Source organism: Sorex araneus, chromosome 2, assembly GCF_027595985.1.
Source record: "Sorex araneus isolate mSorAra2 chromosome 2, mSorAra2.pri, whole genome shotgun sequence".
In the NCBI taxonomy this organism is placed as follows: Eukaryota; Metazoa; Chordata; class Mammalia; order Eulipotyphla; family Soricidae; genus Sorex; species Sorex araneus.
Window position 1 is genome coordinate 245740015 of NC_073303.1, and position 14988 is coordinate 245755002.

The window sequence follows — 14988 nt, forward strand, 5'->3', positions numbered from 1 at the left end:
AACATTGGTTATGGAAAATGCACATTGGTGAAGGGATGGGTGTTGGAACATTGAATGACTGAAACTCAATCATAACTTTGTAACTGTGTATCTCACTGTGATTAAATTTTTTATTAAATTTTTTAAATTTTTATTAGAGAATCACTATGATGTACAGTTACAAACTTATGAACTTTTGTGTTTGCATTTCATTCATACAGTAATCGTTTACCCATCCTTCCACCAGTGCCCATTCACCTCCACCAATGACCCTAGTATCCCTCTCATCACCCCCACCCCATCCCTCACCACCCCACCCTGCCTCTGCGGTAGGACATTCCCTTTTGTTCTCTCTCATTTTGGGTGTTGTAGTTTGCAGTAGAGGGATTGAGTGGCCTTCATGTTCGGTCTACAGTCTACTTTTAGTTGGCAACTTCCAACCCAAATGGTGCTCCCAACATCCTCTACTTAGTGTTCCCTTCTCTATATGAGCTGCCTTTTCCCCCAGCATGTGAGGCCAGTTTCCAAACTGTGGGGCAGATCTTCTGATCCTTATCTCTACAGCTCTTGGGTGTTAGTCTCCCATTCTGTTATTTTATTCAGGGACTCCTGTCAGAGGGAATGTTTCTCCTGGAAGAGTTTCATGATGGCCTGCTTGATATCCTTGTTTCTAAGGCTGTAGATGAAGGGGTTCAGCATGGGGGTGACCACCGTGTACATCACTGAGGCGATGGCACTATCCCTGGTGTTTTCAACAGCAGCTGAACTAAGATACACGCTAAATATTGTCCCATAGAACAAGGAGACCACGGCGAGGTGAGACCCACATGTGGAAAAGGCTTTATACTTGCCACTCACAGAGGAAATTCTCAGAACGGAGGAGACAATCTTTGAGTAAGAGAAAAGAATCCCAGTAAGTGGAATAATACCCAGGAGTCCGGCGGTAAAATAGATGACTGCATCGTTGAGGAAGGTGTCCGAACAAGCAAGCCGGAGCACCTGATTTAGATCACAGAAAAAGTGAGGGATTTCCAAGTTTGTACAAAAAGACAGTCGCAAAACCATGAGGCAATGCAAGAGAGAATCAAAGATACTCAGGAGCCAGGATACTAGAAGCAGGAGTCCACACAACTTGGGGTTCATGATGACCATGTAGTGCAATGGATGGCAGATGGCCACAAAGCGATCATAGGCCATGACGGTCAGGAGGAAGTTATCCAGTGTTCCAAAAATCATGACAAAGTACATCTGAGTGAGGCATTCTCCGTAGGAGATGGCTTTGCTCTGCATCTGGATGTTCAGCAGCATCTTGGGCACCGTGCTGGAGGTGAAGCAGATGTCTGCAAAGGACAGGTTGGACAGGAAGAAGTACATGGGCGTGTGGAGGTGGGGGTCAGAGATTATAGCCAGGATGATGAAGAGATTTCCAATGAAGGTGATCAAGTACATAGACAGAAATACCCAGAAGATGAGAGGTTGTATTTCTGCTTCCTGTGACAGTCCCAGGAGAATAAATGCTAATGGACGTGTTTGATTTCCAGGTTCCATGGAGCTGATGTAGTAGCTGGGGTAGAAGCGACAGTGATGCAGATTTAGCTACACTCATGCACCAATAAGATCGTGTCAATGACATGGCTTTATTTCAAACACATTTAATAAATCTCGATATACTATCAACAATTATCACAATGGAGACATTACTGGTACCTGCTCGAGCAAATTGATGATCAATGGGATGACAGTGACAGTGATATTATCTAGTCTATAGACATTTGTCTACAATCTGACGATTTCAAGACTTCTGAATATTCTGATTTCTCTTCATACTGGAAAAAGATAAGCCTTGCTCCTAAACTAAACATTTTCAAATATATTGTTCCCTCTACAAATTTCCAGAGAGACTTTTATTTTTAATTTTGGTTTGAAACTTAGTTTGGGCTTTTTTTCTCTAAATATATATTTTTAAATGTATCACTCATGGTCACTAGGAAAGAGTGTGCTCAATTAGGGAGTGGGGTGGTGGGGAATAGAATTTGAAAAAAAAAGAACAAGGTCCATAATAAATACTCAGTTATCAATTACATGTCAAAATGAACAATTATAACTTGAAACAAAAATCTGGTTTTTGAGAGAACCGCAAATTTTAAATCCTTAGACATCATTTTACCAAGTTTTCTACAGAACATATGGACAGAAAATTATCAGCACAACAAATGAATCAAACAAAGTCTAAATGGATAGATAATTGATATCTTGAATAGGAAGCACGAATCCTGTAAGATTACAATTTTCTTCACTTGTTCATACGTTCAATGCATTACCAATAAACAGTCCAGCAAACTATTTATAGGTAAAATAAACTGAAGTTTACATGGAGAATAAAAAAGTGGAATAGGTAATAAACTCACAAAGTAAACAGAACTAAGTCTGAGAATTTACGAAAACCAATTTAACACTTTTCACAAAGCAGCATTCATCTAGATAGTAACATCGGCAAAAAAAAGAGACTCAAGAGTTTGTGACAAAAAGAAAAGGGAATTCACTTTTCTGACATTGGAACACATACATACAAACAAAAGAGTCACACACAAAGCTTAAACAAAGTGATTAAAAATGTAGCACATACTTAAGTAGAAAATACAGCACTTTCCAACTTTTATAAGAAAATTGAGTAGAAAATCTAAAGGTCTTGGTTTTGGTACTGAGTTTCTTTGATTTATTGGCTGTTTTTTGTTTTTACTAAGGCAATAATTGTTTACAATATCACATCTATGTTAGGAGTATAATTTCAAACCTCTCCAGCACTGTGTCATGCCATACCCTCCACATATTAGAATAATGCTTTCCTCCTGGCCAACCAACCCTTCTGCCCGTATTCTCCACTGTTGTCCTTTTCTCCTCTCTGCTGGCCACATTGGATGTCCATCATTGGATACCTCAATCATGAAGATGTGTTCTACACAGTGTAATATTTCTCTGCTGAAAGGAAACTGAAATTTGACCACGACAACAATATAAATGAAACCTGAGAGAGTTATACTATAGGAAAAGAACAAAACTGATGATTTCAATAATTAACAGAGAAAATGACCAAAAATAACTCTTGCCTTGCATGCAGCTGACCCAGGTTCGATTCCCAGCGTCCCATATGGTCCCCGGAGCACCGCCAGGAGTAATTCCTGAGTGCATGAGCCAGAAGTAACCCCTGTATATCTCTGGGTGTGACCCAAAAAGAAAAAAATACTCAGACTACAAATCCAGGTGAATCTTCTAGAAAAAAAATTAGAAGCTATGCTTCGTGAAAATAAAATATCTTTAATTTTTAATTGAACAAAAAGAAGTATTTTTAAGAAAACTAAAATGACAATGTTTTCCAAATATATAAAGATATTGTATCTAAAATATGCAAACAACTCTTACACCTCAACAAGCACTGTAGCACTCTAGCACTGTAGTCCCATTGTCATTGATTTGCTTTGTAAGAATATTTTAAAGGTTCTTACAAAACAAAGCACAGTGTTACTAGGTAGTCAAGCACTTTCTCATGAGGAATATAGCCATAAATTGATTTTTTAAATTAATTTTAATTGATTTTTAAAATCAATTTTTTTAAAATTGATTTTAAAAATAAATTTTTTTTAAATCTATTTTTGAAATAAGTCTTAAAAATCAATATATGATATATAGATGCTGATTAATAATGACAGACACTTGAGAAATATATTGTCATAATGCAAAGTTATTTTTAAAATGCATGGAAATCCTGCAGACCCCATATTTTGGACATCTTTATTCATAATCTCCAAAATTTGGAGGCATCCAAAGATCCCTTATTAGGTAAGTGGATAAATGTAGGTCTATGTATCCCTGTCATCCCATTGCTCATCATTTTGCTCGAGCCAGCACCAATAAAATCTCCATTGTGAGACTTCTTGTTACTGTTTTTGGAATATAGAATACACCAGGGGTAGCTTGCCACATTCTACTGTGTGGGCGAGATACTCTCAGTAGCTTGCTAGGCTCTAGATGAAGTAACATCAGAAATGGAAGAAGTGATAATAGATAAATTAACAGCACAGAATTAGTGCAAATGTAAAATTGTATGTTTCCATGGCATGGGTTCATATTCTGAAATCTATATCCTGGAAAGCAACAGTCAAGTAAGTGGATGATGAAATGGGAATCCAAGATCCACACTGTTGGGAATTGAGTGTTTGGATGAACCAGGCAAGGTTACGTGTGGTCAGAGCTGGAGATACAACACACAATCTATATACATCAGGGGTAGAAACAGGTTAGTGAACAGACTTAGGCTTTCTGGCTCATTATCAGGAGGGCCTAGAGACTCCAAGAGAATTGCACTACACTTTCAAAACCCAATGCAATGAGAAGTCCATTTGGAAAGTCTTCTATTAATATTTTTGAATTTAATTATTTTTTAATTACGTCGCAGTGTGATACAGTTACAAAGTTGTTCATGATTGGGTTTTATCATATAATGTTCCAACACCTGTCCCTCTACCAGTGTACATTTCCCACCACCAATGTCCCCAGTTTCCCTCCTCCTACCTCTCCCTCACATGCCTCTTCAACAGGCACTTTCTCTCTCCTCTCTCCCTCTCTCTCTCTCTCTTCTTTTGGGCAATATGGTTTGCAATATAGATACTGAAAAGTTATCACATATATTCCTTTTCAACACTAAATTCTTGTCCAGAGAGATCATTTCTAACTATTATTGTCATACTTTTCCATCCTAACTTCCCTCCACCCTGCCCTCCACCCCCCTACACACACACACAATACACACGTAGCAAGCTTCCAACCACTTAACAGTCCCCCTTGCCCCTGTTTCCCTGGCCTTGGATATTAGTCATGTTTTTATATATATCTCACAAATGAATGCATTCATTCTGCATCTGTCCCTCCCCTACTGACTCATTTCACTAATTTTTTTTAATTTTTTTAATTTTACTCACCGTGGTTTACAATTTTACAATATTGTCAATGTTGGTGTATCATGCATATAACATTTCAATATCCCACCCCACACCAGTGTGTTCATTCCCTTCTACCACTGCTTCCGTTGGGATTTACTTCACTCATGTTGCCATTCCAGCTCAAGACATGGCCTTGGCTTCTGAAATTTTCCCCCTGAATTTGCTTGTGTTCCCCTTGAGCTGAGAACATGCAGTCCCTGACTCTCTTACTTAGTGCCAGAAGGCAGGAATGACTGAGTAAGTTGCTCATCTGCCGACAGTCAAATGGTCAAACAGTAGACTGTTAAGCAGGTATTTCTAACAAGGGGAGAGAATGAAGAAAACAATGAATCCAAGGGAAAATGTTATTGATGGAAGTCTCCTGAGGGCGACCTAACACTGTCACTGTCATTTCATTGTTCATCGATTTGCTCGAACGGGCACCAGTAACGTCTTCATTGTGAGACTTTTTTGTTACAATTTTTGGCATATCAAATACACCACGGGGAGCTTGACAGGCTCTGCTGTGTGGGCAAGATACTCTCGGTAGCTTGCCGGGGTCTCCGAGAGGGACGGAGGAATCAAACCCAGGTCGGCCGCGTGCAAGGCGAACACCCTACCCGCTGCAGAATTACTCCTAGCCGTGTTCGGGGGACCATATGGGATGCTGGGAATTGAACCCGGGGTCTGGAGCAATAGCACAGCAGGTAAGGCTTTTGCCTTGCATGGGGCCGATTGGGTTCGATTCCCAGCATCCTATATGGTCCCCCAACCACTGCCAGGAGTAATTCCTGAGTGCAGAGCCAGGAGTAACCCCTGTGCATGGCCAGGTGTAAGACAAAGAGAAAAAAAACGCTATTAGAAACTGCACAAGAACACATTATTATAAACATCTAAGAGATTGATGTTTAAGATTGTTCTTAATTACCCTGCCATAGAAAGAAACACATAGCTTGAAGACGAACATTTCAGTGGGATCTTTGTGTGATATAAAAGTGTATCAGATACAAAAATGTACACAAGGTTATATATGTCACTTTTATACAGTTAAAAGTCTAATCACAAAAGTTTAAGCAGAGGCAGTAAGAAATAAAAGGTATGAAATAAGACAAAATATCAAATAAGACAATTGCTGCTAAATAACTTTATGTTTATAATTTACAGCAGAATTCAAGAAGACCCACTGATAGATCACAAAATTAAATTTATATCCTTTTAAACATTCCTACAATAATCAGTGTATTTGTTTACAAGCTATATGCAATGTCACAAAGTGGATTAAAAATACCTCATTTTCCCACCTTTCAAAAGCAAGAATAAAAACCCAGACTCCAGTAAACAAACTGATGAACTCTCACAAATATTAACAATAGAATAAAATGCTCTACGGGGTCTTAAAACAATGAAGTAATTGCAAAGTAAAACTCTAGAATTTCCTGTTGCTCCAGTTATTATTTTTATTGGAATGAGTGAGAAAAGAGAGTGTGGGGTTCCAGCTTCATGAACTGCTCTCCCAGGTAATATCTACCTCTATTGCTTCACATCTCCAAAATAAAAACAGAAGTTACTCAAGTATTCACAGTCTTTAAAAGAAACTCATTTTAGCACATTCCCTGATCACAAAGGACACTATTTTCTGATTACACTTCGTGGAAAAACTCCTTGAACATGCTCTAAATATGACAGAAATTCCTACTCATTCTTGAGTCTTGTCCAAAAGATTTCTTTTCTTATCACTTATTAAAAAGTGATGACCTTTGTATTGCAAACTCCAATTCTTTTTTGTTTAGCAAGTTCAACTCAGCATAAGTGAACAAAGTCATGTAAGAAAACAAAGCATCTGTTTTCTCGATTTTTTGGTGGATTTTTGTTTGTTTTGTTTTGCTTTGTTTTATGGGCCACACCCCACTGGCGATGATCAGGGGTTACTCCTCACTCAGCACTCAAGAATTACTCCTGAAAATGCTCGGGAGACTCTATGGGAAGCTGGGGATAGAACCGGGGTCAGCCGCATGCAAAGCAAACGCCCTCCCCGATATACTAGCACTCTGGCCCCCTGTTTGGATCTCTCATGTAAACTGCAATCCATTTCTGAGTCTTTCCAGAAGTATCCAGTGAACTCAGACTCACCTGGTTGGGGTCTCCGAGAGGAACGCCTCCATGTGGTACCTGGGATTTTCCTCTGGATGGTTGATGATGGAGAATGAACCTGAGTTGCCAGGTAATAGAGCAGAAAGGCGGGAAGCGTTCCTCCCTGAGACACACAATGGACTCTGAAGACAGCAATCTTGCCCATTCCACCCCTTGATGCTACCAACCTCAGGTCCCTCGGCAAAGGGGCTAATTACAGTTCCTTATTTCTCATCATTAGACCCATTTCCTTCTTTTTATCCCAACTGGTTGCACCTAATTTCCCTGTGGACACTGGTCTGGACAGGAATATCTTGGTAATGATTCTCTCCTCCCAAGAGGTCAGGTTAGAAATCAAATGAGTCCCACTTTCATTACACCTTCTCCAGGCACTTCCAGGTCTCCAGAGGTCTAAACTCCCAACCCCCAGTCCAAGTTCAGCTTCTGCCCTTGTCTCTGGGTCTCCAGGCCATTGAAAATGGTGCAACACAGACCCCGAGGCTTCTAAAAATGGAAGTCTCCCACTCTTAGTGAAATACAGGTCCCAGTTCTTTTTACAGACCCATTCATGCTATATTCCTGACTTCATGACACTCTCACAAACACAATGATAAATTGCACATATGCCACAAGTGAAGAGATTTTTATTCGTTCTTCATGATAAAGTGTAAATGATAAGCAATACATTCAGATATTGATGCCATATGCCTGACTTAGTAAATTTTAACTTTCATAAAATGTCCTTCTGTCCAATATGATGATTACACACACACTTCATACTATATTGTAGAAAGAGAACTTGTAGGGTTTAATGTTGTGTTTCCAATTTTATTCTGAATAAAGAATGAAAATACCCTTATGGTGAGTCAGCAGGCTATCATTTTTCAATCTTTGTGACAAAAAGTCTTAATAGGAGATCACTTTTCTCCTGCAGATATTTGACAATATCTCAAGGGATGATATAAACTTTTAGGACAGAAGCCAACATAAAATATTATCTCATTTCAAATATCAATAGTGAGAATAAACTAGCATTCTTTTTTTTAATTGAGTCACCACGAGAACAGTTACAGGGCATTCAGGCTCAAGTCTCAGTCATACTATGCTCAAACACCCATCCCTTCACCAGTGCACATGTTCCACCACCAAGAACACCAGCAAACCCCCCCACTCCCCCTCTGTCTTTGTGGCAGATGATTTTCACTTTACTCTCTCCTTACTTTGATTACACTCAATTTTCGACAGAAAACTCACTATCATTACTTGGAGTTTTTCCCCCAACAGTCAGACCTCTTGGAATGGCATCATTAGATCATATGTTTTCTATTGTACATAACAAAAAGCATATGATATTGCACGGTCACAAAAGTGGCCGCCCAGTTTTGGGATTCTGGTATTAAGTCCAGAGGTATTTCTGCCAGCAGCCACTGCATTCCGAGTTTGGTTTGTGTGCCTCTGGGATCATGGCTGTTCAGGAGAGGGGGAGCTGTTCCTGGGAGGCGCTCAGGGTCTCATTTGGGCAGGAAGCAGGGCCAGTTCTGCCCACCACCCCCATCGCGAGATTCCTCATGCATCCCATCACTACAAGCTCCTAACTTTCTGTCCAATTGGTTCTGAACAGTGGCGTTCGCCATGGTGCCGCAAAGGGGAAAAGGCCGAGGGACAAAAGCCCTTCCCCTCCGGGGCTGCACGGGGCTGTAGCTTAGTTCACAGTCCAGGAGTATATCTGCCAGCAGCCACTGCACTCCTAGATTGGTTTCTGTGCCTCTGGGATAATGGCCACTCAGGAGTGGCGGAGCCGTTCCTGAGCAGTTGTTTTTGCTCTGTTTTGTTTTGTTTTGTTTTGTTTTGCTTTGCTTTGCTTTGTTTGTGTATTGGGAAAGGTCGTGCAGGCCCATGAGCAGCCACGTGGTTTGGAGAGATATCCCAGTCCCACATATCAAAACCGTATTAGTAGAAGCTCAGTGTCGCCAGGACTCCATCTGGAGAAGGCGGGTTGGCTGCTCCTTCTCCGTCTGGCACTCCGGTGTTGTTGGCCCGGCCAGGGCCCTGGGCATTCTCTGGCTTGTGGTGCCCGCTGGCCCAGATTCTTCCCTGCTAGGTGCAGCAAGATGGCACTGAGGGTGGGTTGAGGGCATGACTTCCTGCTGCAGTTGCGGGCTGGCGCTGCCCCGTTCCAGTGCCCCCACACAGTTTGGAGAGATATCCCAGTCCCACATCTGGAGCCGTGTTAGTAGAGGTTCAGTGTCGCCAGGACTCCATCTGGAGAAGGCGAAAACTAGCATTCTTACACCTTCTTTGTGCCTATGAACTACCCAGGAGCTTATAAAATGCAGATCTACATTGTGTGACTGAAACCTAATCATGAAAGTTTGTAAGCCTGTAACTGTATCTCACGGTGATTCATTAAAAAAGTTTAAAAAAAAAAGAAAAGCAGAATTAGTATATAAAAAAATTCTTAGAATTTATATACCTTATGTATAGTATTTTCTCTTTTCTAATAATTGTTATATACATAAATAGTATATACTTTATAATGCAAGTATTCTATATAATTTATATTGAAACATTTTGAACTACTAAAAGTTTTTAAAATGATAAAATAAAATAAAATGCAGACCTCTACATTATGTCTATTATGGATCAGTCTCAGTATCTGAGTTCCTGGTATATTCAAATACCTGCCAAGACAGCAGAGATACCCTGCACCCCCACATCAGACTATGGATTGATGGGGAGACCCAATGAATGAAGGCTATTTTCCATCATACAAAAATCACTGTATCACTGTATCACTGTCATCCTATTGTTCATCGATTTGCTTGAGCGGGCACCAGTAACATCTCCAATGTGAGACTTGTTGTTACTGGTCTTGGCATGTTGAATATGCCACGGGTAGCTTGCCAGGCTCTGCTGTGTGGGTGGGGTATTCTCAGTAGCTAGCCAGGCTCTCTGAGAGGGATGGAGGAATCAAACCTGGGTTGGCCTCACACAAGGCAAAAGCCCTAACCAGGGTGCCATCACTCCTGCCCTATACAAAAATACATTTCTTTAAAAGAAGCAATTAAAATATTGGCCCTTAAAAGGGCTTGATCTGGCAGCCATTGCCACAACCACGATGCCGAAGCAAAAGAAGCAGAATCAGCAACAGCCCCTGCATCAACAGCCCCCGATGCCAGAGCAGGAGGAGCCTGGAGACGAGGAAGATGGGAGTCTCATCGGATCACCCAGTCTTCTGGGCCCACCCCCCATGGCCAGTGGAAAGCCTGGTGATCCCAAGTCAGCTCTTCATAGAGGACCCCAGAATTGAGAGGACCAATAATTCCACCGCTGCTGAGTCTCCCACCTCCCCACCCCCGGGACAGGGGCCCAATTCGAAGGGCCGTATGTCCCAGGTCTACCCCATATGGTCGTGGTTGGTGGATAGTCAATGCTGAACCTCCTTTTCCTGTACCAGGCCATGGGGGTCCCTCCCGGGGTGGTTTTCACAAAGAGCAGAGAAGCCCTCGAAGTCTCAAAAGTTGGTCTTTTATCAAGAATACCTGCCCACCTAAGCATGGACCTCAAGTTATGGAGGACAAGTTGGCATATCGATTACGCCACAGAGAGCTTGCCAGGCTCTGTTGTTTGGGAAAGATGCTCTCAGTAACTTTCCAGGTTCTCTGAGAAGGAGAACTGGGCTATAAGAGCATTGGAGTTTTTTTATTTTTTATTGAATCACCATGTGAAAAATTACAAAGATTTCAGGCTTAAGTCTCAGTGACACAATGCTGAAACACCCATCCCTTCACCAGTGCCCATGTTCCACCACCAAGAACCCCAGTATACCTCCCATCCCACCCCCCACCCCCCGCCTGTGTAGCTGATAATTTTCACTTTACTTTCTCTTTACTTTGATTAAATTCAATATTTCAACATAAAACTCACTATTATTATTTGGAATTCTGCCCCCCAAATCAAACCTGCTGAAAAGGCAGCATTTGATAATTTGTTTTCCCTTGCTGAGAATGAAGAGATATGATATGAGAATGAAGAGATATGAAGGCGTGATAGCAGCCGTGCGGTTTTGGATTTCTGTATTTTAGTAGCTAAGTCCAGGGAAATTTCTGCCAAAATTTGCATCATTGCAAGCTTGTACCTCTGTTTAGTGGTCCTTATAAGATGACGGTCGCCATGCCACACACCGCAACCCTTCCTCCCCCAAAGGAAAAGCCGAGAAAGAAAAACCTTTCCCCTCTGGGGGGTGGCGTAGGACCGTGTCTTAGTTCACATTCTGGAGGCATTTCTGCAAGGAGTTGCTCATGCCGAGTGTGGTTAGATGGCCTCTGGGATCATGGGCGTTCAGCAACGGAGGGGCTGGAGGGGCCGCACATGTGCAGCGCTCGGATTAGCTTTGTTTTATAGTCTCTGAATCTTGGCTGTTGATGGGATTACACAGCTGCTGGGTGTAGTTTGTGGGTGTGACTGCCCTGTATCTCACAGTGATTCAATTTTTTAATTAAAATTAAGTAAATAAACTTATAGTTTCATGACATTTTCCCCTAACAAAAAATAATTTCATATTTATAGAACAAGAATTTTTTTAATTTTATTTTATTGAATCACCATGTGGAAAATTACAATGCTTTCAGGCTTAAGTCTTAGTCATACAATGCTGAAAAAACCATCCCTTCACCACTGCCCATATCCCACCACCGAAGACAAGAAAAAAAAAACCCACAGTACACCTCCCATCCCGCCCACCCCCGCACCCCCCCGCCTTGTAACTGATAAATTTCACTTTACTTTCTATTTACTTTGGTTACATTCAATATTTCAACACAAACCTCACCATTATTATTAGGAGCACCCCACTAGAGTCAGACCTGTTGTGAAGAGAAATGAGGTCTGCGGCCGTGAGGTTTTGTATTTCTGTACTTTAACAACTAAGTCCAGGGAGATTTCTTCCGGATATTCGATCATTGCAAGCTTGTAAACCCCATCTGTTGTCATCATAATATGGCGGTCCCCACGCCCTTCATCCCCGGGAAGGGACAGATGAGAGAGAGAAATACCTTTCCCCTCCCGGGCGGGCATGGGGTCGCAGCTTAGTTCTCTGGCAGGAAACAATCTGCTAGGAGCAGTCCATGTTGTAGTTGGTTCAGCTGGGTCTGGATTCATGCGGGTGCAGCTGCGGAGGAGCTGCACACGCGTGCGGCCCCCGGTAGAACAAGAAATTTTGTAGAGCTATCACTATAATGTGTTGTAATGAGCTATAATATGCCACGGGTCTTATAAAATTTGAATTATATCATTTGAATTATGTAATTATCAATAAAATTTCATTCTATAGGGTTGTATTCTTAGAACTTCTATTCTCCATTGCAAAATTGAATCTGAAGGGGTATGGAAACTACATAATCAGGGACTTGGAGGGGACTGAAAGTAAGCCAAGTTTTTCCCAATTATCTACTCTGTGTCAGTGAATCTTGAGCACAGAAAGCATTATCTGAAGTAGATCTTTTGAAGAACTGTAATTTTTAAAAATTAATTTTTAGGTCACTAAAGAATGGTGATGTACAAAGTCATTGAGAGTTGAGTTTTAGGCATAGAATATTTCAATGCCAACCCACCACCAGTACCAACTTCCTTCCACCAGCGTCCCCAAATTCTGCCTCCCCTTTCCCCTCACCTCACCTCACCTCTTGCTGCCACCTTGACTGGCACTTACAAAGCTCAGCGGTTGCTGATGGTTTCAGACCTCATGGTTTCAGTGTTTTTTGACTCTGTGCTTTAGATACAAAGCGAGCCCACTCTCCCACATCATCAGGGTAACTGAAACCCCCGCTCCAAAATGGAATTTTAAGTGACTTTGAAACTCAAGCTAGGGGCTGGGGCGATAGCACAGCGGGGAGGGCGTTTGCCTTGCACACGGCCGACCCGGGCTTGATTCCCAGCATCCCATAGGGTCCCCTGAGCACCGCCAGGAGTATTTCTTGAGTCCAGAACCAGGAGTAACCCCTGTGCATCACCAGTGTGACACAAAAAGAAAAAAAGAAAGAAAACTCAAGCTAGAGATTTTTATAAAAATATTATTTATAATATATTATATATTATTTATCATATTTATTGTTTATATTAAATATATATTATATTTATTGTGTTATTGTGTCTCCTGCCCCCGCGCCTAGTTGTCTTCACCAGGGCTGCTTGGACGGGGGGCGGGTTTCCCTCCCTGCCTGAGCAGAGCCCTGGCAGACAAAGACCTCCAGAACCCAGGCACAGCCATGCTCAAGGTCACTCTCCACATGCTCAGACAAGCCTCAAGTCTGAAGAAACCGGCAGAGGAACCCAGGTGTGTGAGACCCGGGGCTGAGGTCTCTAAGCCTGCTTGGATCAGGACTGGGTCTCCTCCGCCCAGATCCCCTGTTTTCCAGTAGCTTGGCAGTCACACCCAGAAACTGCTCCCAGCACCGTGTAATCCCATCAATGGCCAACATCCAGAGACCATAAAACAAAGCTCCTGGAAGAGACCTTCACCACTTCGCAACATCTTATAGTCTAGTTCTCCCTCTCAGAGAACCCAACAAGCTACCAAGAGTCTCCTGCCTGCACAGCAGAGCCTGGCAAGCTCCCCGTGGTGTATTCTATATGTCAAGTACAGTTACAATGATGAGTCTCATTCTCCTGACCCTGAAAGAGCCTCCAATGCGGCACCGTTGGGAAGGACAAGTAAAGAGATACTGCTAAAATCTCAGGGCTAGGCTGGGGACAGGAATGGGGGTTGTGGCAGGATGGAAACTAAGGACACTGGTGTTGGGATGTGTACACTGGTGGTGAGATGGGTGTCATTGTATGACAGAAACCCAATCAGTAAGAACTTTGTAACTGTGTATCTCACGGTGATTCAATTTTAAAAAATTAAATAATAAATAAATAAATAAATAAAATCTCAGGGCTAGGACAAATGGAGACGTTGCTGGCGCCCACTCAAGCAAATTGATGATCAACAAGATGACAGTGATACAGTGATATTTATTGTGTTATAAAATATTTCTAAATAATGTTATAAAAATATTTGGTTCTGTTATCAGAATTCCCTTGGAAGGCATCAAATAATATGTTTGATATCAAATAATGTTTTCTCAAAACACTGCAATTATTTTAAATATAAGAGATGCTAAGTAATACCCTATGATCTATTTCTGGGTTGGGGGAGATTTTGCAGGAGGCAGAGTTAGAATCTCCAAATGATGCTTGCATCCCTGTTTCTAGAAATATTGAATTTGCTACTTTTTATTTTTCTGGGGGTGGGCAGGGTGTTTGGATCCTACCCATGAGTGTTCAGGGGATATGCCCAGCTCTTTGCTCAGGAGTGACCCCTGACAATGCTCAGAGGATCATATACGGTACTGGGGGTGTCCAACCTGCATGCAAGTGCCTGAACTCCTCTACCGTCTCTCTGATGCTAATTTATTGTTTTTATAGTCAGAGACCTGAGCCCTATGAGAACAGGTTAAGAATGCTATTCGGGTCTCCCAAAGAGGAATTAAAAGAGCTATTCTTGGAATGTCCCATTTCACTCAAGTGAGAAGAAATCCGGAGTTTCAACCTCCATCGATGATCAAGAATCAGGGACACTGTCTGGTTTTCCAAGGCATCGAAAATCAGATGAGCTGGACACGTAATGCCATTTGGAGATGACCGCTGGACTAGAGCTGTTACCAACTGGATTCCACAGGACATCAAAAGAATGCATGGCCGCCCACCTACGAGATGGTCAGACTTCTTCGTCAAGACCCTGAACAAATGGTTTGAGCCCTTTCATGTTCCTGGAGCGAGCAGACGCCACTGGGCTACACCAGCATGCAACAGGAATGAATGAAGATGTTACTGGCACCCACTCGAGCAAATCAATGAGCAA

The 14988-nt window shown here is 42.0% G+C and overlaps 1 protein-coding gene and 1 pseudogene across 1 annotated transcript; one reads left to right on the plus strand and one right to left on the minus strand.

Annotated features, from left to right (window-relative positions):
* Window positions 1-591: 591 nt before the first annotated feature.
* Window positions 592-1527, minus strand: LOC101558179 (olfactory receptor 7A5-like). The gene has a single exon (XM_004614996.1). It carries the CDS (start codon window positions 1525-1527, stop codon window positions 592-594), a length of 936 nt encoding a protein of 311 aa, XP_004615053.1.
* An 8676-nt stretch (window positions 1528-10203) lies between these two features.
* LOC101558445 (proline-rich protein 3-like) lies at window positions 10204-10751 on the plus strand (annotated as a pseudogene).
* The last annotated feature ends 4237 nt before the right edge of the window (window positions 10752-14988 follow it).